Source organism: Somniosus microcephalus, chromosome 1 (genome assembly GCF_052327205.1).
Source record: "Somniosus microcephalus isolate GS21.2 chromosome 1, FLI_Smic_1.0, whole genome shotgun sequence".
Taxonomy (NCBI): domain Eukaryota; kingdom Metazoa; phylum Chordata; class Chondrichthyes; order Squaliformes; family Somniosidae; genus Somniosus; species Somniosus microcephalus.
The window spans coordinates 225,661,098-225,683,670 of record NC_140987.1 but is presented as its reverse complement, the minus strand read 5'-3'; the positions used below and the strand labels follow the sequence as shown (position 1 = coordinate 225,683,670).

The 22,573-nt window shown below is 49.2% G+C and overlaps 1 protein-coding gene across 1 annotated transcript in view; it reads right to left on the bottom strand.

Moving 5' to 3' along the window:
* Window positions 1-1,955: 1,955 nt before the first annotated feature.
* Window positions 1,956-22,573, bottom strand: part of LOC147124649 (ciliary microtubule inner protein 2B-like) — a 39,716-nt gene continuing 19,098 nt past the window's right edge. The window contains exon 5 of the mRNA XM_085990935.1: window positions 1,956-2,226. Within this exon, the coding sequence (XP_085847061.1) occupies window positions 2,126-2,226 (101 nt within the window). The 3' untranslated portion in view covers window positions 1,956-2,125. The remainder of the gene's footprint in view (window positions 2,227-22,573) is intronic.

The following is a 22,573-nucleotide window of genomic DNA, read 5'->3' as shown; positions in this document are numbered from 1 at the left end:
GAGTACAGGAACAAGGAAGTCTTGCTACAGTTGTACAGGGCCTTGGTGAGACCGCACCTTGAGTATTGTGTGCAGTTTTGGTCACCTTACCTGAGGAAGGACGTTCTTGCCATGGAGGGAGTGCAGCGAAGATTCACCAGGCTGATACTTGGGATGGCAGGAATGACGTATGAGGAGAGATTGTGTCGATTGGGCTTATACTCACTGGAGTCTAGAAGATTGAGAGGGGATCTCATCGAAACCTATAAAATTCTGTCAGGTCTGGACAGACTAGATGCAAGAAGGATGTTTCTGATGGCCGGGGAGTCCAGAACCAGGGGTCATAGTCTAAGGATAAGGGGTAAGCCATTTAGGACTGAAATGAGGAGGAATTTCTTCACCCAGAGAGTGGTGAACCTGTGGAATTCTCTGCCACAGAGGGCAGTGGAGGCTAGTTCATTAAATATATTCAAGAAAGAGTTGGATATATTTCTTGAGGCTAAAGGGATATGGGGAAAAGGCAGGGACAGGGTACTGAATTTGGATGATCAGCCATGATCACATTGAATGGCGGAGCAGGCTCGAAGGGCCGAATGGCCTACTCCTGCTCCTATCTTCTGTGTTTCTATTCTATTACTTTTCATACATACAGCTGCACACTGTAAGGTTTTTCGAAATTTTCTGTGCCAGTAATCACTGGGTTTTACATAATTTCAATGAAAGAAATAAAGAGCTCGCATTTATATTGCGTCTTCCACGACCTCAGGATGTCGCAAGTGCTTTACAGCCAATGAAGTACTTTTGAAGTGTAGTCACTGTTGTAATGTTGAAAACGTGGCAGCCAATTTGCACACAGCAAGATCCAACAAACAGCAATGGGATAAATAAGCAGATAATCTGTTTAATCTGTTGGTTGAAGGGTAAATATTGGCCAGGAGAGCGCACCTGCTCTTCTTCAAAATAATGCCATGGGAATTGTTAGATTCACCAGAGAGGCAAACCTCAGTTTACCATCCCATCCGAAAGACGGCACCTCCAACAGTGCAGCGCTCCTTCAGTACTGCAACCTTCTGACTCAGAGAGGAGCTAAAACTAACATTTGAGGGAAATCAAAATTGGGTGTTTCTAAAATGGGCGGCCCATCTGAAACGTCAGTTTTAGATTGTACGGCAAGTTGAAGGTCTATCCCCCTAAGTTTAGAGATCAGAAATGATTTTTCTCCTTATAAATTTTAAGTTCCTTGTAAGATATAATACATTGACTGTAATAAACCTTGACTTTTGAAATATAATACAGGTAGACTATCCTTTATCCGAAAACCTCGGGACCAGCTGTGTTTCGGTTTTCGGAAAATTTCGGATTTCGGAAGGTGAGCGAAAACACTTCGGTTTTCAGAGTAATTCGGTTTTCGGGAGTGCGGATAAAGGATACAATATCCCTTATCCGAAAGGGTGGGGGTCGGCGGGGGGTCGGCGTCGGCGGGGGGGTCGGGGGTGGGGGTCGGCAAGGGTGGGGGTCGGCGGGGGTCGGGGTCGTGCGCACGACTTACGCTGAGCGAAAACACTTCGGTTTTCAGATTAATTCGGTTTTCGGGAGTGCGGATAAAGGCTGGTACACTATATCTTATCCGAAAGGGGGCGGGGGTCGGGGGTCGGGGTCGGCGGGGGTCGGGGTCGGCGGGGGGTCGGGGTCGTGCGCACAACTTACGCTGAACAATTTCGGTTTTCAGAAGTGCGGAAAAATGCTACACTATCCCTTATCCGGCTAGGCCTGCAATCTCCTACCCAGGAGGGAACTCAGTGACACTCTGCCCTGCTCAGCGTAAGTCGTGCGCCACTCTGGTCATGTCGTGCGCACGACTTACGCTGACCGAAAAAACCTTCGGTTTTTAGAGGGTTTCGGTTTTCGGAAGTTCGGATAAAGGGCAGTCTACCTGTACAGGCAACAGAATTCTTCATGAATTTCTGAACACATCATTAAATATGTGAAAGAATTAGTTCCAACTTTAATTTTATGGCATTTAGCAAACATAATCAAATGAGTGACTGGTATGATTATCGGGAAATCAGATCAATCTGTCAGCACCCTCAAATTTTAATGATGATCTTGTAAAAGTCAAAAATGCTATCAGCTAGAGAGCTCATTCCTAAATCGTGGGGCATGGTGATGGCATGGATTCCTTCTCACCGATTCCCAGAGCATTAAAAGTACTGCGACTCCAGCTCTTTCCGGTCTCAAACTGTTGACCTGTAAGAAAAAAAACCAATATATTGATTTATAAATCACAACAACTCACAAAGCAAATAAATCAGTCATAGAAATTAGGAACAGGAGTAGGCCATTCTGCCCCTTGAGCCTGTTCTGCCATTCAATGAGATTATGGCTGATCTGTACCACAACCTCATTTACCCGCCTTTGCTCCATATCCCTTGATACCGATACCCGTACCCATCAAAAATCTATTGATATCAGTCTTGAAACTTTCAATTTTACCAGCATCCACAGCCTTTTGGGGAGCCAGAGTCCAGATTTCTACTATCCTTTGTGTGGAAAAAGTGCTTCCAGATTTCACTTAAATAGCCTAGCTCTAATTTTAAGATGGTTCCCCTTTGTTCTGGATTCCTCCCAGAGGAAATAGTTTTTCTGTCTCTACCCTACTGAATCCTTTTATTCTTTTAAAGGGAACATTTCGATGCAGTCTTTGGACTAATGCAACTTTGACAACAGGTTGCGGGGGGGCGTTGGGAAGGGAAATTAAATCTGTATCAACTTCAAACACAGGGGTACATTATACAATACCTAAAGAAGTTTCTCCTTTGCACTATGCGTAGTGGAATCGTAAAAAAATGCTTTTTAAATAGGATTATGACTTTGTCACACCACAGTGAATTTACTTTGGTGTTGTGGCCAGCTGTGTGCGGCTAGCAGTGACTATTGCAGGGCATTTGCAGTCTGGTAAATAAAACCAACTGGTATAGACTCAGATCGGCAGGGATGGTGAGGAGGCAAACAAGAACAGGAGGATGAAATGGGAAAAGAAGATGGAGTGCTGGAAGGACAGACAATCCCAGGGTATTTGTACTGGATAAAAAAGATCTGCGCCAACAGGTTAAATGTCACATCTTTGTGGAATGTAATTGTCTGTTTAATCTTTACTTGAATTTGGTGCAGAAGGCGAAGGACACAGAATAGACAATTACTTTGTAGCATCAGGTATTGGACTATGGGGAAAAACACGACTGGCAAAATTCTCAGCATACATCCCCAGTTGGTAACGTGTTCTACCTGGGTGGGCTGGTGCTGAATAGCTCCCATTCTGCTCTGATGTTGTGGTTCCCATTAATACCAGCAGATCTGCTCGTGGACACAGCCATCTCTTCTCCATCAGCCAAGTGGTCTGGAGGAAAGGAGACTCCAACGGGGGTCGGAGGGAGGTGGGGATCTTACCACAAAAAACACAAAGGCCAGAAGCAGATGTTTATGTTGACCCACAATGGTACAGGGAAAAACCATGAGCTACTCTGTGCTGCTGAATTCACTACAGATTACACCTGATAAGTCAAAGTCGGGGGTATTTTTGTGCTAAAAAAATCGAATTATTCAATCATTTCAATTAAGCAATCATGAAATGTACTTTTGCCTCATTAGATGATTGACTTGAATCACTTACTAGAAACAGTACACAAAGGGTTACATAAGAAATAAGAGCAGGAGTTGGCCGTGCGGCCCCTTGAACCCGCTCCACCATTCAATAAGATCATAGCTGATCTTCTACATCAACTCCACTTTCCCGCCCTACCCCCATAACCCTTGATTTTCATAGTACTCAAAATTCTATCGATCTCAGCCTTGGGTAGAGAATTCCAAAGATTCACAACCCTCTGAGTGAAGAAATTTCTCCTCATCTCAGTCCTAACTGGCCGACCCCTTATCCTGAGACTATGACCCCTAGTTTGAGACTCTCCCGCCAGGGGAAACAACCTCTCAGCATCTACCCTGTCAAGCCCTCTAAGAATGTTATATGTTTCAATGAGATCACCTCTCATTCTTCTAAATTTCAGAGAATATAGGCCCATTCTACTCAATCTCTCCTCATAGAACAACCCTCTCATCCCAGGAATCAATCTAGTGAAACTTCGTTGCACTCCCTTTAAGGCAAGTATATCCTTAATTTGGTTAATTAGCGAGCTTCTGTTTTAAAGTCTATGTAGAGAGAAAAAGAGAGTGGTATATTTATTATTTTATGTATGGCAAAAGATATATGATTTACTGTTCTTTATTGTATAGTGTTCATTTACCTCTTTCATTTAAATAAACTGCCTGGTTCAGAGCCCAAGTCTTGTTCTGATAGAATGTATATTCAGTCTGCTTTTCGAAGGGAGGAGAAGTACGTGGTGACATATTCTAGTAGTCGATGTACACAGTCGGATTCTCTCTTTAAGTTTTGCTATCATGTACACAGATAGAGAGAAGGTTGTGGCAGACTCTAGATCGTAGAGACATAGGGGGGGATTTTGCCGGCGCTCAGGGGGCGGGTTTGGAGGTGGGACTGGTGGCAAAATTGCAAAGATTGACAGCGGGTCCCGAACACGCTGTCAAGCTGCCTCCAAACAATCTTCATGGGTGTCGGGTCCCCGATTTGCGTATGGACCCAATACCTAGCGGTGGGAAGAGGATTATAGGCACTTAACTGCTTGCTAACAGGTTGTTAACAGCCAGTTAAGAGGCTTTTTTCAGTTTTAACAGGTCTACTGCGGGCTTCCCGACGTCTGGACACCACGCCAGGGTAAGTGTGGCGTGAAGTGTGGGTCTACTGCAATGTTTCTTCATTGATGACAGCTGCAGAAGTGATGTGAAGGATCCAATGGTACACTGGTGAGTTTCAGAGGTAAGAAAATGTTGGGGAAATCATTTTTAATGTATTTAGACATTTCTGTAGGTAACAAGTTTTGAAGTGTTTGTGTAGTTCCAACTCATTGGGAGAACCTCTGCACCAGTGACAGATTGCTTCTGTAACCTCACCTGCAGCTGCCATCTGTTCTAGCTTAAGGAGGGAGTCACTGGAGAGCCTGGGTTCAAGGGCTCACCATTGTACAGTGATTGTCAGTGTTTGCAGCACCTCAATGCTGTCAAACACTGAAAAATCACCTGTCAAAAAAAATTGTGCGTGGCCTCTTTAAGAAAACTGGCAGATGATGCATCATCAACTGATGTCATCTGACACCGGCTTTCTCTTAATTGGCCGGCAAGCCCGCAGGGTGGGCTTAACAAGGCCAATTGACGCAAAATAGCGTCTGTGCGTCAGACGTCATTGGGGGTGGGATCAGAACCCGGAAGGCAAGCCACATCGAAAGGTAAATTCCAGCCCATAAGCTCCGCTTATGGGAGTGACTGGTGAGGTTGAACCCGAGAAAATATCTAACCTAAACACCCATAAATGTGACAATGGTGGCAGCTTTGTGGGATCTGAGTAGCACTCATGGACTAAAAACGATTTCAACATTTATAATGTAAGTTACTTGGACAGTAATGGAATCCAGAATTTGAGATAAAATTAGTGGGCATGGGTTAAAGGATAACCAGCATAGATTTGTTAAAGGCAACTTGTAGAATCATAGAGTGATACAGCACAGAAGCAGCCACTCAGCCCATCATGCCTGTACCGGCTCTTTGGTAGAGCTATCCAATTAATCCCACTCCCCTGCTCTTTCCCCATAGCCCTGTTAATGTTTTCCCTTCAAGTATTTATCCAATTCCCTTTTGAAAGTTACTATTGAATCTGCTTCCACTGCCCTTTCAGGCAGTGCATTCCAGATCACAACAACTCACTGTGTAAAAAATGTTTCCTCACTTTGCCTCTGGTTCTTTTGCCAATCACCTTAAATCTGAATCCTCTCTTTACCGACCTTCCTGCCACAGGAAACAGTTTCTCCTTATTTACACTATCAAAACCCTTCATGATTTTGAACACCTCTATCAAATCTCCTATTAACCTTCTCTGCTCTAAGGAGAACAAGCCCAGCTTCTCCGGTCACTCCACAGAACTGAAGTCCCTCATTCCTGGTAACATTCTACTAAATCTCCTCTGCACCCTCTCTAAGGTCTACACATCCTTTCTAAAGTGTGGTGCCCAAAATTGAACACAAAGCTCCAACTGAGGCCTAAACAGTGTTAGCATAACTTCCTTGCTTTTGTACTCTATGCCTTAATTAATAAAGTCAAGGATTCCATATGCTTTTTTAACAGCCTTCTCAACTTGTCCTGCCACCTTCAAAGATTTGTGTACGTATACCCCCAGTTCTCTCTGTTCCTGCACCCCAGTTAAAATTATATCATTTTGTTTATATTGCTTCTCCTCATTCTTCCTACCAAAATATATTACATCACACTTCTCTGCATTAAATTTCATCTGTCATGTGTCTGCCCATTCCACCAGTTGTGTCTATGTCCTCCTGAAATCTGTTACTATCCTCCTCATTGTTTACTACATTTCTAAATTTCGTTTCATCAGCAAATTCTGAATTGATGCCCTGTATATCCAAGTCCAGGTCATTAATATATATCAAAAAGAGCAGTGGTCCTAATACTGAACCCCTGGGGGACACCACTGTATATTTCCCTCCAATCTGAAAAACAACCATTCACCACTACTCTCTGCTTTCAGTTCCTTAACCAATTTTGTATCCATGCTGCCACTGTCCCTTTAATCCCATTTTGCTAATGTTATTTTGCTAACAAGTCTATTATGTGGTACTTTGTCAAACACCTTTTGAAAGTCTATAAACACAACATCAACCGCACTACCCTCATCAACCCTCTCCGTTACTTCATCAAAGAACTCAATTAAGTTTGTCAAACACGATTTACCTTTAGAAAATTTGTGCTGACTTTCATTTAGGCCCATATGCCAATTAATTTTGTCCCGGATTATTGTCTCTAAAAGTTTCACCACCACCGACGTTAGGCTGACTGGCCTGTAGTTGTTGGGTTTATCCCTTTCCCCTTTTTTAAACAGGGGTGTAACATTTAATATCCTCCAGTCCTCTGGCACCATCCCCATATCCAAGGAGGAGTGGAAGATTGTGGCCAGAGCTTCTGCAATTTCCATCCTTACTTCCCTCAGTAACCAAGGATGCATCCCATCCAGACCGGGAGACTTTTCTACTTTGAGGACTACTGCCAACCTTTTTTAAGTACCTTCTTTTTATCTATTTTTATCATATCCAATATTGCTACTACCTTCTCCTTTACTGCTACATTGGCAGCATTCTTTTCTCCAATGAAGACAGATGCAAAGTGCTCATTTAGTACCTCAGCACTGCCCTCTGCCTCCACAAGAATATCTTTTTGGTCCCTGATTGGCCCCACCCTTCCTATGACTACTGTTTAACTATTCATGTATTTATAAAAGACTTTGGGGTTCCCTTTTATATTAGTTATTAATCTATTCTCAGACTCTCTCTTTGCCCCTCTTATTCCCTTTCATAGATCTCCTCTGTACTTTCTATATTCAGCTTGATTCTCTACTGTCTTATGATCCTTACATTTGTCATAAGCTTCCTTTTTCTGTCTCATTTTAATCTCTATATCTTTTGTCATCCAAGGAGCTCTAGCTTTGGATGCTCTTCCCTTCCCCCTCGTGTGCCTAGTCCGTATCTGAACCACTTCCTCTTTGAAGGCCCCCCCCATTGCTCAATTACTGTTTTGTCTAACAATTTCTGATTCCAATACACCTGGGCCAGATCCTTTTTCAACTCACTGAAGTTAGCCCCCCTCCAGTTAAGTATTTTTACGCTCGATTGTTCCTTGTCCTTTTCCATAATTATTCTAAACCTGATGATATTTTGATCACTGTTCACCAAATGCTCCCCCACTGAAACATGCTCCAGATGCCCCAAATCATTCCCTGGAACTAGATCCAGCACTGCTTCCTTCCTCGTTGGGCTGGAAACAAACTGATCAAGAAAGTTCTCTGTACACATTTCAGGAATTCCTCTTCCTCTTTACACTGTTACTATCCCAGACTTTATTAGGATAATTGAAGTTCCCCATTATCACTACTCTGTAGATCTTGCATCTTTCTGTAATTTGCCTGCAATCTTGCTCCTCAATGTCCTTCCCACTATTTGGTGGCCTATAGTATACACCCAGCAGCGTAATAGCTCCTCTCTTGTTCCTTAATTTGAACCAAATAGATTTTGTCTTTGATCCCTCAACTACATCAACCCTCACCAGTACTATAATGGTTTTTTTGATCAATATTGCCAACCCCTCCCTATCCTTTTTTTCCTTCCCTATCTTTCCTGAATACATTGTAGCCAGGACTATTAAGTTACCAATTTTCCCCTTGTTTGAGCCAGGTCTGTTATTGCCACTATGTCATAGTCTCATGTGCCTGCAGCTTACCAACCTTATTTACCATGCTACGTGCATTTACGCACATGCACTCCAAACCCATCCTAAACTGCCTCCCATTTCACCCCTGTCTGATCCCTCCTATTTCTGAACTATTCTCTACTCTGGTGCTGTTTGTCACTCCCAGTCCTCTGTGCACCTTGTTTTTCCTCTTTAATGTTTCATCCTGGTACCCACCCCCTTGCCAAATTAGTTTAAACTCTCCCCCACAGCACTAGTTAACCTTCCCGTGAGGACATTGGTCCCAGCTCTGTTGAGGCGCCACCCATCCACCTTGAACATGTTCTTCTTGCCCCAGAACTGGTCCCAATGCCCCAGGAATCTGAAATCCTCCCTCCTGCACCATTTCTCCAGTACACGCATTAACCTGTCTTCTCATACTATTCTTATACTCACTAGTGTGTGGCACTAGAAGTAATCCTGAGATTACTACCTTTGAGGTCATGCTCTTCAATTTCCTCCCAAGCTCCTGAAACTCTGACTGTAGGACTTCAACCTTTTTCCTTCCTATGTCATTGGTTCCCACATGGACCATGACTGCTGATTGTTCCTCTTCTCCCCTGAAAATGTTCTGCACCTTCTCAGTGATGTCCTTTACCCTGGCACCAAGGAGGCAACACACCATGTGGGACTCACATTGGCAGTTGCAGAAATGCCTGTCTATCTCCCTATTGAATCCCCTATAACCACTGCACTTCTACGCTGTGCTGCCCTGTGCGATTATTTGCCCCATGGTGCTGTGGATGTGCTTTAGACTGCACTCCCCCAAGGTGTCGTCACCCTCACTGCTGAAAACCAGTTTGAGAGTGCCACACTCCCAGAGGATTCCTACACTACCTGCCTCCTCCTACCCAACTTACTATGCTCCTGAACTCTCTGTAGCTGCATATGTGACCACTCCCTTGGATGTGTGCTCCAGGAAATTCTCAGCCTCCCGTATGCCCTACAGTGACTCCAACTGCTCCTCAAGCTTAGAAACCCTAAGCTTGCGTTTGAGCAACTGGAGGCACTTCCTGTACACATGGTTATTCAGGACACGTGAAGCATCTTGAAGTTCCCACATGGCACAGGAATTGCAAGCAACGGATCTCAGCTGCCCCATCATTTTGCTTTAAAGTCTATCTACTTAGGTTATATAAATGTTTTTAGTTTAGTATCCCCCTTACTCCTATTTCTTATTCAATTATTTATGTATACCAGATTCAGATCCCTTTAATGTTGGTATCCGCTACTTAATTAATTTTATTCCCTTATTTATATATTTACTGTTGTCTCTTGGTTTAAAGTACTTAGCACCTCTTTCTCCCTCTGAACTGAATTCCCACTTTCACCAAATTCCCGTCGCTACTCTCTTTAGCAGAACCCCCCAACTCTGTGTGCACATATTTGATAACTTTAATAGAGCTTTTTGAAGAAGTGGCCGTTTGGATAGATAATGAAAAATAGTATGTGCAGTGTATATTGATTCTCAGTGTGTTCAATAAGGGGTCTCACAAGAGGCGTGTTCAAAAATATCAGGAACTGTAGCAGCATGGATGGAAAGTTGGTGTTGGACCGATAACCAAGATTTAAGGTAAATGAGTGTTGCTCGCTTTGGAGACAGGTTCAAAGAGGCGTACACCGAGGGGGTAATTTAACCCCCAAGAACGGCTAGGTTTGGGTTGGCTGAGAAGTTAAAATTAAAAAAATTCGAACTCCACCTCAACCCGCCTCCAACCCACCCACTTCTGGATTTAACGGAGACGGGTCAGGGGCAATGTTCCCTGTCATTTTTTTTGGGCTGCGCGGCCCCTTCAAAAGTTCACACATGCGCAGTTTCTTCAATTTAAAAGCCGGCTCAGCGGCTGCGGGGGACCCCTGGAGAACATTGATGGGGGTGGAGGACCAATCCGCTCTCAGCAGTCCGGTCGCTCAGTTCAAGCTTTTAAGGAGGCAGCGCGCCTCCATTTTAACGGCATTTTTATTTTTTACCCATTTCAGCTGGGTTTCCCAGGCCTCGAGAAAGCCAGCAGGTAAAATGAAGCGAGAAGGGCCGAATCCGTAAGCACTACTTGTGGGCCACGGGCAGCAAGAGTGTTTCACCCCAGCCCAACAGGAACCAGCTTCCCTCCCCGCAATCGGGTGACCGCACACACACTGTAGTGTATGTACCCGTCTACCTTTAAGAGAACTATTGTATGTAACCGTTCACCTTTAAGAGAACTATTTTAGGTGTGGCACTACTTTGTTTGGCTTCTGTATACTGTAATACCGACGGTGACCACACCAGTATATAAGTGTTGTGTCAGGATTTATTGGGCAGATTCGACCTGGCCTTCGAATAGTAAAGTCCTGTTTTAAGTTACTCTGGTAGCCTGTGTATTAATTAACTAAACAACCCACAGACTTTACAGTGGCGACGAATCCGATCGTACCCTACAGCAACAATACTTCCGAAGCAGTTAACGAGCGTCGAGAAGAGGCAACCGCCCTCGTCATTCTGCTGGGAGAAAACTCGAGTCTGCAGAGCTGGAAAGGAGGAAGAATTCAGAGACAAAGACTTCCATCAGCAACAGGCACTGACTGTCCCTTCTGCCACGGTGAGGAGTGAGCCGATCAGCACGAGAAGCAAGGCGACCACGGTGACTGTGAGTAAGGGAAAGTAAAAAGAATAACCGGAGGATAAGGGCGGTGCACTCGACCACGGTCGAGGGGGAAAGGAGCCGGACAGAAGTCGGGTCCAGAGGCGCTGAGACTGGGGCAGCGTGGAGCAAGGAAGCCGCGGTACAGACAGGCTGGGGGACGCAACGGCGTCGTGAGACAGCTAGACCGCGACCGGCGAAAAAGGCCGGGCAGCGACCGAAGCCACGAAGCGCTGCGACCGGGAACGTAGGCGCGGGAAGGGATAAACTCAGCTGCAGCCGGGGAGGGAAGCACCGGACTGCGAGAGGGCTGGGAGGCGCGATTGGGAGCCGAGCGAGCGGGAGAGGCAGAGCCGACCAAAGGAGACTGAGCGAGAGCCAGTCCAGCGGCTGAAACTGTTCTCCGTCAACGGGGTGTACCCAGCGCCGGTAGAGCCGAGCGAGCGGGAGAGAGACAGAGCCCGAGCAAGGGAGACTGAGCGAGAGCCAGTCCAGCGGCTGAAACTGTTCTCCGTCAATGGGGTGTACCCAGCGCCGGTTGCCCTGCCGAGAAAAGGGAAAGCACTGAAGCCGATGTGCAGGCTGTGAACCTGAAAGCCAGCGGCCGTCGCCCGTGGGGAAAGTGTACCCCTCCCGCCAGGGAAGAAACGCGGGAAGCCGCCATTAGGCGGGGAAGAAGACAGAAGCGGGAAACCGCCATTGAAGTGGGCAGGGAGAGAAGATAAGCGCGGGAAACCGCCATTTTCGCGGGAACCGCCATCTTGGAAAAAAAAAAATTTTTTTAAAGAAATAATTCGTGGTGTTTATCAGGAAGAGAGGAAGATGCCTAAGCGTGGTAACATCAATGATTTTAATTCCGAGGTAGAAGACTGGGCCACGTATGTGGAACGCATTGAGATCTATTGTGAGGCCAATAAAATAGAAGAAGATGACAAAGCTATAACCTTGCTAAACTCGATGGGCGCGAAGACATACGGGCTCTTGAAGCATCTACTAGCACCGGCTAAACCGGCGGATCAGACTTTCGATGATATTGTGGCTGTTCTGAAGGATCACTTGAACCCCACACCGTTGATGTTGGCGGAACGATTCAAATTCTATGCGAGAACGCAACGGAAAGACGAAAGCAACGCAGAATACTTGGTCGAACTGCGTAGACTAGCGAAATACTGCCAGTTTGGAGGGAATCTGACAGAGGCATTGCGAGACAAGTTTGTGTGCGGATTGGCAAAGGAAGGAACGCAAAAGCGACTACTCGAAGAGAACGACCTTACACTTGACAGGGCTGTCCTTATTGCAGCATCGCACGAAGCCGCAGCGAAGGGAACTGCGGAAATGTAGCTAAAGACAGCGGCACTCAGTGTGGATCAAATTACCTCGACAACAACAAAATGCTATCGTTGTGGGAAGACAACACACGACCAGAACCGACCAGAACCAATGCTGGTTTAAGAACCAGGAATGTAGGAAATGTGGCAAACTGGGTCACATAGCTAAGGTATGCCGGTCAGGGAAGAAGACCAACAACCAAAGGACCAACAACCAAAGGAAGCCATCACAGGAAAAGTACAACAAGGTACACAAGGTGGCTGAGAAGAGTTCAGACGAACAGAATTCGGACTCAGACCCAAACGGCCAGGAGCTGGGTAGTCTGAGAATTCACAATGTGAGTAAGGAAGCTGACCTACAAACTATCTGGGTCATGCTAAAAATAGCTGGAGTCCAAGTGAAAATGGAGTTGGACACTGGATCAGCTCTATCAGTCATAAATCGAAGGGATTACCACCAGCTATTCTCACATATACCCTTAAGAGATACCAAGTTCGTATTGCAGACATACACGGGGCATAAAGTATACCCCATGGGAAAGATAAGAGTCAAGGTGAGAGATAGGGGTAAAGAACACCCAAGAATGAACTTATACGGAGTACCTGAGGGAGGACCACCACTTCTAGGACGGGAGTGGATCAAGAAAATAGACATGGAATGGCACTATCTAAAAGCCATAACGAGTGAGGACTCGGTGCAGACAATCAGCTCAGATTCTGAATCGGATGACGATAAGACCAACCCAAATGTGAAAGACAAGGCTAAAATGGACTTGCCGACTAAGGTTGGAAAAACGAAGGCATGCAGAAAGGCTTATGCTTCAGAGAAGAACAAAGTTTCAGAACAGATCTCCACCGAACAACGACAACATAGTTTGACAGAGAATTCTGAGTCTGTTCAGTTTAAGGACATATCCATGACGGAAGAACACCGAGCTCGGACTCAACTTTATTTCAAATTACGACAACAATTAGAACAATTGAGTTACCGTCTCGTACAAGAGATGAAAACAATGAAAAAGTTCTATGACACCGAATGGGAGAATCTGGAAAGACAACAGAAGCAGCTAGCTCAAGCAGAGAGCGACCATAGAGCCATCGTGACCAATCACCGATCACATCTCCCTTATGATGTTCAGGAGTTAGAATATTTGCAGAAAGAAGCAAATGAAGAGGAATCTTCAGGAAGCCAGGATTTTATTCCAGTTCTTCTCTACGACTCCTTACAAGCAGAGTTTGAGAAGTTGAAGGAACAGCATGAACAGGCCCAGGCTACAATCCTGGAGGGGGTTAACTCGGCAACCTCCGAAAAGCTAGTTTCAGTGGAAGCATATGAGCAACTAAAGGTTGAACATGAGCAAGAAGTCCAAAGGCTGCAGGAAATTCTTGATGAGCTCAAGGCCAAGACAGACTGATCGGTAGAAGTTCCATCCATAGATGAGAAATTAGAGGTGAAAGACATGGCAGAACATGAAAGTCAAGATGTCCAAGAACTCATATATTGAAGGAAACCCAAGACAAATATGAGGCGGCAATGACCGAGGTTCAACAACTTGAAGAACAGATTCAACTGGGAATTCTTTCAGTGAAAGAAAAGGCAACTGTAAGAAACACAGAGACTGTAAGAATGGCCCCTGAACATGAGCTAGAGAGCATCAAGGCGCAACTTCTCCGAGCGCTTAAAGCCAAAGTACAAGAGGAAAAAAAGGTGAAAGCATTGGAGGAAAAGGTGGATGAAATGGAGAAGACTCTGATCCACAGGGTCCCCGTGGAAGAGTTAACGGTCAGCCAACTCCTTCATATGCTGAGAGACAAGACTCTGCAATGGGAACCATTTGAACACGAGCTTCAATCTTCAAAGGGAAGGGGTTCGGAGCTCTCAAAAGTTTGGGGAATAGTTGAGGTTGCAACACAGATTTTACGGGGCTGCCGAAAGTACGCTGAATCACGTCAATGTGAACTACAGAATGTTGAAACAGCTGCTCCAGTAGAAGGATTGAATAGCCCGATCAATCAATCCCCGACGGAAGGGGAAGTATTGGAATCACAAATGAGGTCATTAGTGAAGGATTGGCAGGAAACCCAGGAAGAGCGGGATGAATATGAACGCATGAAGAAGTCTCTTCAGGAAAGATGTCTAGGGAGGGAACAACAGTCGGCTAACGTCCAGTTGGGTAAGGAAGAAGTAGCAGGCCCTCTCGCTAGACTAGCTCAGGACGACACCGAATATTACCATGACCTGTTGAGTGACACGGAATATTACGATGACTTGGTCTGCCCAGCTTGTGATGAAAACTCCCAAAGTGCAGAAATCAGGATGAAACACTTAAAGTCTAAGGAACATAGGGAGATGGTGGCGCTACAGCTGGCAGCGGATAAGGGAGCCCCGAGAGTCTCCAAGAAGCAGAAAAGAAAAAGACGAAGCAGAAGACGATAACCATCTAAATCATTATCACTTCTATCAGATCATGCACGTGGGCCCTACGAAGGGGGCCAAATCAGTTGGAAAGTAGGAAAAATTACCAAGGCAGTCCAGCTGTTTGTAAAAGTCAGCACTGCTGGTTCAGCAGGACGGAAGTTCAAGCTGTTAAGCCAAGGGAAAGACTATTGGATGAGTCACGCTAGAAATGTGAACCGGCTACACCACAGAGATGTTGTTCGGACCGAGTCAAGACCAGAGACTGAATCTGTGAACTGTTCCCGCAGAGACTGAATCTGTGAACTGTTTCCCGCAGAGACTATATCTGTGAATTGTTTTACATGAAGTTGATTATATGTTATGTTTAATGGGGAATAAGTATGTTGTAAGCTAAAAAGGGAGGATTGTAGTGTATGTACCCGTCTACCTTTAAGAGAACTATTGTATGTAACCGTTCACCTTTAAGAGAACTATTTTAGGGTGGCACTACTTTGTTTGGCTTCTTTATACTGTAATACCGACGGTGACCACACCAGTATATAAGTGTTGTGTCAGGATTTATTGGGCAGATTCGCCCTGGCCTTCGAATAGTAAAGTCCTGTTTTAAGTTACTCTGGTAGTCTGTGTATTAATTAACTAAACAACCCACAGACTTTACACACACCTCCATGATCCCCAACCCCGCCATCTTCCCCCGACCTCCTCTGATCTCCTCCCTGAACTGATCTCCCCCGACCCGCCCACCCCCCGCGATCTCCCCAACCACCCCCCCGCGATCTCCCCCGACCCCCCCGCGATCTCCCCCGACCCCCCCCGCGATCTCCCCCGACCCCCCCCTCGATTTCCCCCGACCCCCCCTCGATTTCCCCCGACCCCCCCGATCTCCCCGACCCCCCCATGATCTCCCCCGACCCCCCCCCGATCTCCCCCGACCACCCCCCCGCGATCTCCCCCAACCCCCCCTCGATCTCCCCCGACCCCCCCGCGATCTCCCCCAACCCCCCCGCGATCTCCCCCAACCCCCCCTCGATCTCCCCCGACCCCCCCGCGATCTCCCCCGACCCCCCCCGTGATCTCCCCCGACCCCCCCGCGATCTCCCCCAACCCCCCCTCGATCTCCCCCAACCCCCCCGCGATCTCCCCCGACCCCCCCGCGATCTCCCCATACACCCCCCCGCGATCTCCCCCAACCATCCCCCCTCGCGATCTCCCCCAACCATCCCCCCCCGCGATCTCCCCCGACCCCCCCGCAATCTCCCCCGACCCCCCCGCGATCTCCCCCAACCCCCCCTCGATCTCCCCCAACCCCCCCCGCGATCTCCCCCAACCCCCCCTCGATCTCCCCCAACCCCCCCGCGATCTCCCCCGACCCCCCCCGCGATCTCCCCATACACCCCCCCGCGATCTCCCCCAACCATCCCCCCTCGCGATCTCCCCCAACCATCCACCCCCCCGCGATCTCCCCAAACCCCCCCTCGATCTCCCCCAATCCCCCCCCGCGATCTCCCCCGACCCCCCCCCGCAATCTCCCCATACACCCCCCCGCGATCTCCCCCAACCATCCCCCCCGCGATCTCCCCCAACCCCCCCTCGATCTCCCCCAACCCCCCCACGATCTCCCCCGACCCCCCCGCGATCTCCCCATACCCCCCCGCGATCTCCCCCAACCATCCCCCCATGCGATCTCCCCCAACCATCCCCCCCCCCGCGATCTCCCCCGACCCCCCCGCGATCTCCCCCGACCCCCCCACCCTTGTCGAGAATGCTGGCAACAGTGAGTCGCCATGTGCTGGCCATCCCTTCACCGTCAAATCATATACCCGAGACAGTGTCGGGTCATTTTGGGTTTCCTTTTCGATACAAGCGTTAGTTACCGGTAGGTATTCAACTGTAGTCGAATGGAATATTTTGACAGGATCCACTGCTGGTGCTTCCTCCGCAGTAGGCAGTGGCAGGCGTGATAGCCCATCAGCATTTCCATGCTGTTTCGTGCCCTTATATTCAATCTCATAGTGGTGAGCCCCTAGAAAAAGTGACCATCTTTGTAGTCGTTGCGCAGTCATCACCGGAACGCCCTTCTTCGGATTAAAAATGGAGACAAGAGGCTGGTGATCAGTCAGCAAGGTGAATTTCTGCCCGTGCAGATAGTGATTGAACTTTTTCACTCCCCACACTAGGCTGAGGGCCTCCCTAACGGTGAAGGGATGGCCAGCACATGGCGACTCACTTTTGCCAGCATTCTCGACAAGGAGAGAACAACTGTCAGTGTGCCGGGGGACCTTGATGTGTGGATCCCGAGTGGTAATTCCACCCAAGTTAAGGGATAGAGTGCTCAATGAGCTTCATGAGGGTCATCTGGGAGGGGTAAAAATGAAAAGCCTAGCCAGGGCTTATGTGTGGTGGCCGGGAATCGATAAACAAATCGAGGACCTGACCAAGAGCTGCTCAGGATGCCAGAAAGTCCAAAATGCACCACCACAGGCCCCTCTACACCCATGGGAGTGGCCCTCATCTCCATGGCAACGGGTGCATATTGATTTTGCTGGTCCATTCATGGACTCAATGTTTTTAATAGCCGTGGATGCGCACTCGAAATGGCCTGAGGTCATCAAAATGTCCTCCACCACCACGGAGAAAACTATTGCAGTCCTACGGACCATTTTTGCCAGGAATGGCTTGCCAGAACAGATTTGCTCCGACAATGGACCACAGTTTGTGTCCTACTTTTCCACACTGTCTGCACACTTTGTCTTTGAACCAGCAATCATTCTGGTCGTGTGTTGTTCTGCCGCAGCGATAGCACTTCTCTGTTCCATATGACATTTCGTTTGTGCCATATTCTTGCGGTCTCTGTTGTATCTCTGCAGCGCCCCGTGCTGCTGCTTCATATGATACCGCAATGCTGAAAGCCTTTTCCAGCGTAAGGTCCTTTTCAGATAAAAGCCGTTTCTGGGTTCCTTCACTTTGAAGCCCACACACAAACTTGTCCCTTAAGGTATCTGCCAGTCCCGCTCCAAGCTGGCAGTGTTTCGATAGTTTGCGCAGTTCTGTTAAATAATCAGCATTGCTTTCATCCTTATGCTGGTTCCGTTTGTGAAACTTGAATCTTTCTGCTATCAGCAGCGGTGTGGGGTTTAAATGTTCCTTTAGTATCGTTACTATGTCTTCAAAACTCTTTTCCATTGGCTTCGTTGGGGTTACTAGATTTCGTAATAAACCATACGTCTTTGCACCCATTAAATTTAACAATACCGACGCTTTCTTGTCATCTGACACCTCATTTGCCTTGCAGTACACCTCTATTCGTTCAACATATGTAGTCCAATCTTCGACTTCATTGTCAAATGCGGTGATACTGCCACTCTTCGGCATTTTGGGTGTGGTTTAAAATGGCGTCTCCCAATGGCTTAAAATGGCGTCTCCCGCGCTTTCCTTCCTCCCCCGCTGCTGCCAACGCCGCTCCCGGCGGTTCTCGTGGCAATGGCGGCGCCTGGCGGGTTTCTGCGCGTCTCTCTCCCTCTCTCCAATGCTGCTCGGCCCCTGAACACCGGCTGCACCCTGTGCACTCTGCCCTCTCTCCCGTCGACGCTGCTCGGCCCTTTGCTGTGCCGCTCGGTCGGCTGTAGCCCGCCGCTGTCCGGGAAGGGTCTGCGCACTACCTGTTGCCAGCCCGTTTCGCTGGACCACCTCGACTGGAAAGCCAAGCCTGGCTCTCGACAGCCTCCCCCACAATTCTCGAGTCTCTGCTGGATGACTGGGCGGTTGCCTGTGGTCGACGCCCGAGTCTCTGGCCTTGACCTCCAATCCACTGATCTCCAGGAACGAATCCCCGGGAGGTGATGCAGAGTTGCAGGTAGGTTCGAACCTGCCTCGTCGCCAATGTTACGTCCGTGTATAAGAAGAAACAGACTGCGGAGAACGGTAAAATAAGTGTTTACTCAACGTGGCTCTGACTGCAACTGATCTGTACAGATTACTACTCTGGGCTATATACAGGTGTGGTCACTGCCGGTACTACAGTATACATGAGCTGTAAAAAGTAGTTACCCCCCTTATAAAGGTACATACATTACATCCCCCAACCCCCCTGCGATCTCCCCAAATCCCCCCGCGATCTCCCCAACCCCTCCCGTGATCACCCCCAACCCCCCCGCGATCTCCCCAACCCCCCCCGCGATCTGCCCAACCCCCCCCGCGATCTCCCCAACCCCCCGCGATCTCCCCAAACCCCACTGTGATCTCCCCCCAACCCCCCCGCGATCTCCCCCAACCCCCCCTGCGATCTCCCCCAACCCCCCCCGCGATCTCCCCCAACCCCCCCCCCGCGATCTCCCCCCAACCCCCCCGCGATCTTCCCCCCACCCCCCCTCGATCTCCCCCGACCCCCCCGCGATCTCCCCCGCGATCTCTGAACCCCCGAACTCCCCCGACCCCCCCGCGATCTCTGAACCCCCCGATCTTCCCCCGACCCCCCCGCGATCTCCGAACCCCTCCCCGCGATCTCCCCCCCCCAACCACGAGGCCCCCTCCCCACGATCTCTTCCCCCAACCATGAGGCCCCCTCCGCACGATCTCTTCCCCCCCAACCACGAGATCCCCTCCCCACGATCTCTCCCCCAACCACGAGCCCCCTCCCCACGATCTCTCCCCTAACTACGAGCCCCCCCTCCCCACGATCTCTCCCCAACCACGAGCCCCCTCCCCACGATCTCTCCCAACCACGAGCCCCCACCCCACGATCTCTCCCCTAACCACGAGCCCCCTCCCCACGATCTCTCCCCTAACCACGAGCCCCCCTCCCCACGATCTCTCCCCTAACCCACGAGCCCCCCTCCCCACGATCTCTCCCCTAACCACGAGCCCCCCTCCCCACGATCTCTCCCCTAACCACGAGCCCCCCTCCCCACGATCTCTCCCCCAACCACGAGCCCCCCTCCCCACGATCTCTCCCCTAACCACGAGCCCCCCTCCCCACGATCTCTCCCCCAACCACGAGCCCCCTCCCCACGATCTCTCCCCTAACCATGAGCCCCCTCCCGCGATCTCTCCCCCAACCACGAGCCCCCCTCCCCACGATCTCTCCCCTAACCACGAGCCCCCCTCCCCACGATCTCTCCCCCAACCACGAGCCCCCTCCCCACGATCTCTCCCCTAACCATGAGCCCCCTCCCCACGATCTCTCCCCCAACCACGAGCCCCCCTCCCACGATCTCTCCCCTAACCACGAGCCCCCTCCCCACGATCTCTCCCCTAACCACGAGCCCCCCTCCCCACGATCTCTCCCCCACGAGCCCCCCTCCCCACGATCTCTCCCCTAACCACGAGCCCCCCTCCCCACGATCTCTCCCCTAACCACGAGCCCCCCTCCCCACGATCTCTCCCCCAACCACGAGCCCCCCTCTCCACGATCTCTCCACCCAACCACGAGCCCCCCTCCCCACGATCTCTCCCCCAACCACGAGCCCCCCTCCCCACGATCTCTCCCCTAACCACGAGCCCCCCTCTCCACGATCTCTCCCCCAACCACAAGCCCCCCTCCCCACGATCTCTCCCCTAACCACGAGCCCCCCTTCCCCACGATCTCTCCCTAACCACGAGCCCCCCTTCCCCACGATCTCTCCCCTAACCACGAGCCCCCCTCCCCACGATCTCTCCCCTAACCACGAGCCCCCCTTCCCCACGATCTCTCCCCTAACCACGAGCCCCCACCCCATGGTCTCTCCCCCAACCACGAGCCCCCCACGCCACGATCTCTCCCCTAACCACGAGCCCCCCTTCCCACGATCTCTCCCCTAACCACGAGCCCCCCTTCCCCACGATCTCTCCCCTAACCACGAGCCCCCCTTCCCCACGATCTCTCCCCTAACCACGAGCCCCCCTTCCCCACGATCTCTCCCCTAACCACGAGCCCCCCTTCCCCACGATCTCTCCCCTAACCACGAGCCCCCACCCCACGATCTCTCCCCCCAACCACGAGCCCCCCTCCCCACGATCTCTCCCCCAACCACGAGCCCCCCTCCCCACGATCTCTCCCCTAACCACGAGCCCCCCTCCCCACGATCTCTCCCCTAACCATGAGCCTCCACCCCACGATCTCTCCCCCCACGAGCCCCCCTCCCCACAATCAATTCAATTCAATTCAAATCGCTTTATTGGCATGACAAGGTACATCTTATATTGCCAAAGCAATCTCTCCCCTAACTACGAGCCCCCTCCCCATGATCTCACCCCTAACCATGAGGCTACTTCCCCGTGATCTCTCCCCTAACTACGAGCCCCCTCCCCACGATCTCACCCCCAACCATGAGGCTATTTCCTCGTGATGTCTCCCCTAACTACGAGCCCCCTCCCCATGATCTCTCCCCTAACTACGAGCCCCTCCCCATGATCTCTCACCCAACCATGAGCCCCCCTCCCTGCAATCTCTCCCCTGTTCTCTGCTCCTTGACTGTGGCCTTGTGCCACAGGCTTTCTCGCCCGACAGGCAGCCTGGCTGTCAGACGGAACCTGGTGAAAAGATTTAAAATACATGCTGCTGTTAATTTCAGCAGGATGTCCAGAAAACCTGTACTCTCAGCACAGACGCAGCGGCTTTGCTTCTCCCAGGACGGTGCTATTTACGTTAAATGTTATTTGTACTGGACTCATGGGAGCTTGCAAGATCACATTTCGTTGTGCATTGTACAATGACAATAAAGTTGAATTATTATTATTATTTCCATCCAGAACTCCTGCCCCCTGCTTCCTCCCCGTCTCCCTGAAAATATTAGGGCTCAGAAGTCATGGCTGGGTTTATTTTTCTGGTCTATACAAATGATTTGTACTTGGGCATAGGGAGTACAATTTGCTGATGACACAATGGTAAGAGGTTTGGCAAACAGTGAGGAGGACTGTAAAAGACTTCAGGAAGATGAACAGGTTAATGGAATGGGCAGACAGGTGGTAGATGCAATGTCATGTGGACAAGTGTGAGGTAATATACTTTGAAAGGCAAGAAAGAACTTGCATTTATATAGCACCTTTTATGACCTCAGGACATCCCAAAGCTCTTTACAGTCAATGAAGTGCTTTTGAAGTGTGGATACTGTTGTAATGTAGGAAACGCGGCAGCCAATTTGCGCACAGCAATTTGACCAGATAATCTGTTTTTTAGTAATGTTGTTTGAGGGATAAATATTGGCCAGGACATGGGGAAAACTCCGCTGTTCTTCTTTGAAATAGTGCCATGGGATCTTTTACATCCACCTGAGAGGGCAGACAGTTTAATGTCTCATCTGAAAGATGTATGGTACCACTGACAGTGCAGCGCTCCCTCAGTGTTGCACTGGAGTGTCAGCTTAGATTTTGTGTCACCACTGAGCCACTGCTGAAGAACCAGGAATGAGAGTACACACTCAATAGAAAGATGCAGAAGTGTGTCAATGAACACAGTAATATAGGAGTTCTAATCTATAATTCCCTGAAAGTGTGACACATGTAGATAAAGCCACAAAGAACTCAGCATTTTGGGTTTCTTAAATAGGGATACAGGATACACAAGTAATGAAATAATGGTAAATTTGTAGAAAACATCAGTTAGGCCACAGTTAGAGTACTGTGTGCAGTTTGAGACATCCCATTATAGAAAGGACATTAAAGCTATCGAGAGTATAAAGTATAGATTCACCAGGATGATGTCAATTATGCAAAACTACAGTTATGAGAAACTGGGATTGTTTCCACTGGAGCAAAGAAAGATGAGAGGAGATTTAATAGAGGATTTTAAAATTATGAATAGTTTTAATGAGTAAATTGGAAAAGACAGTTTCCTC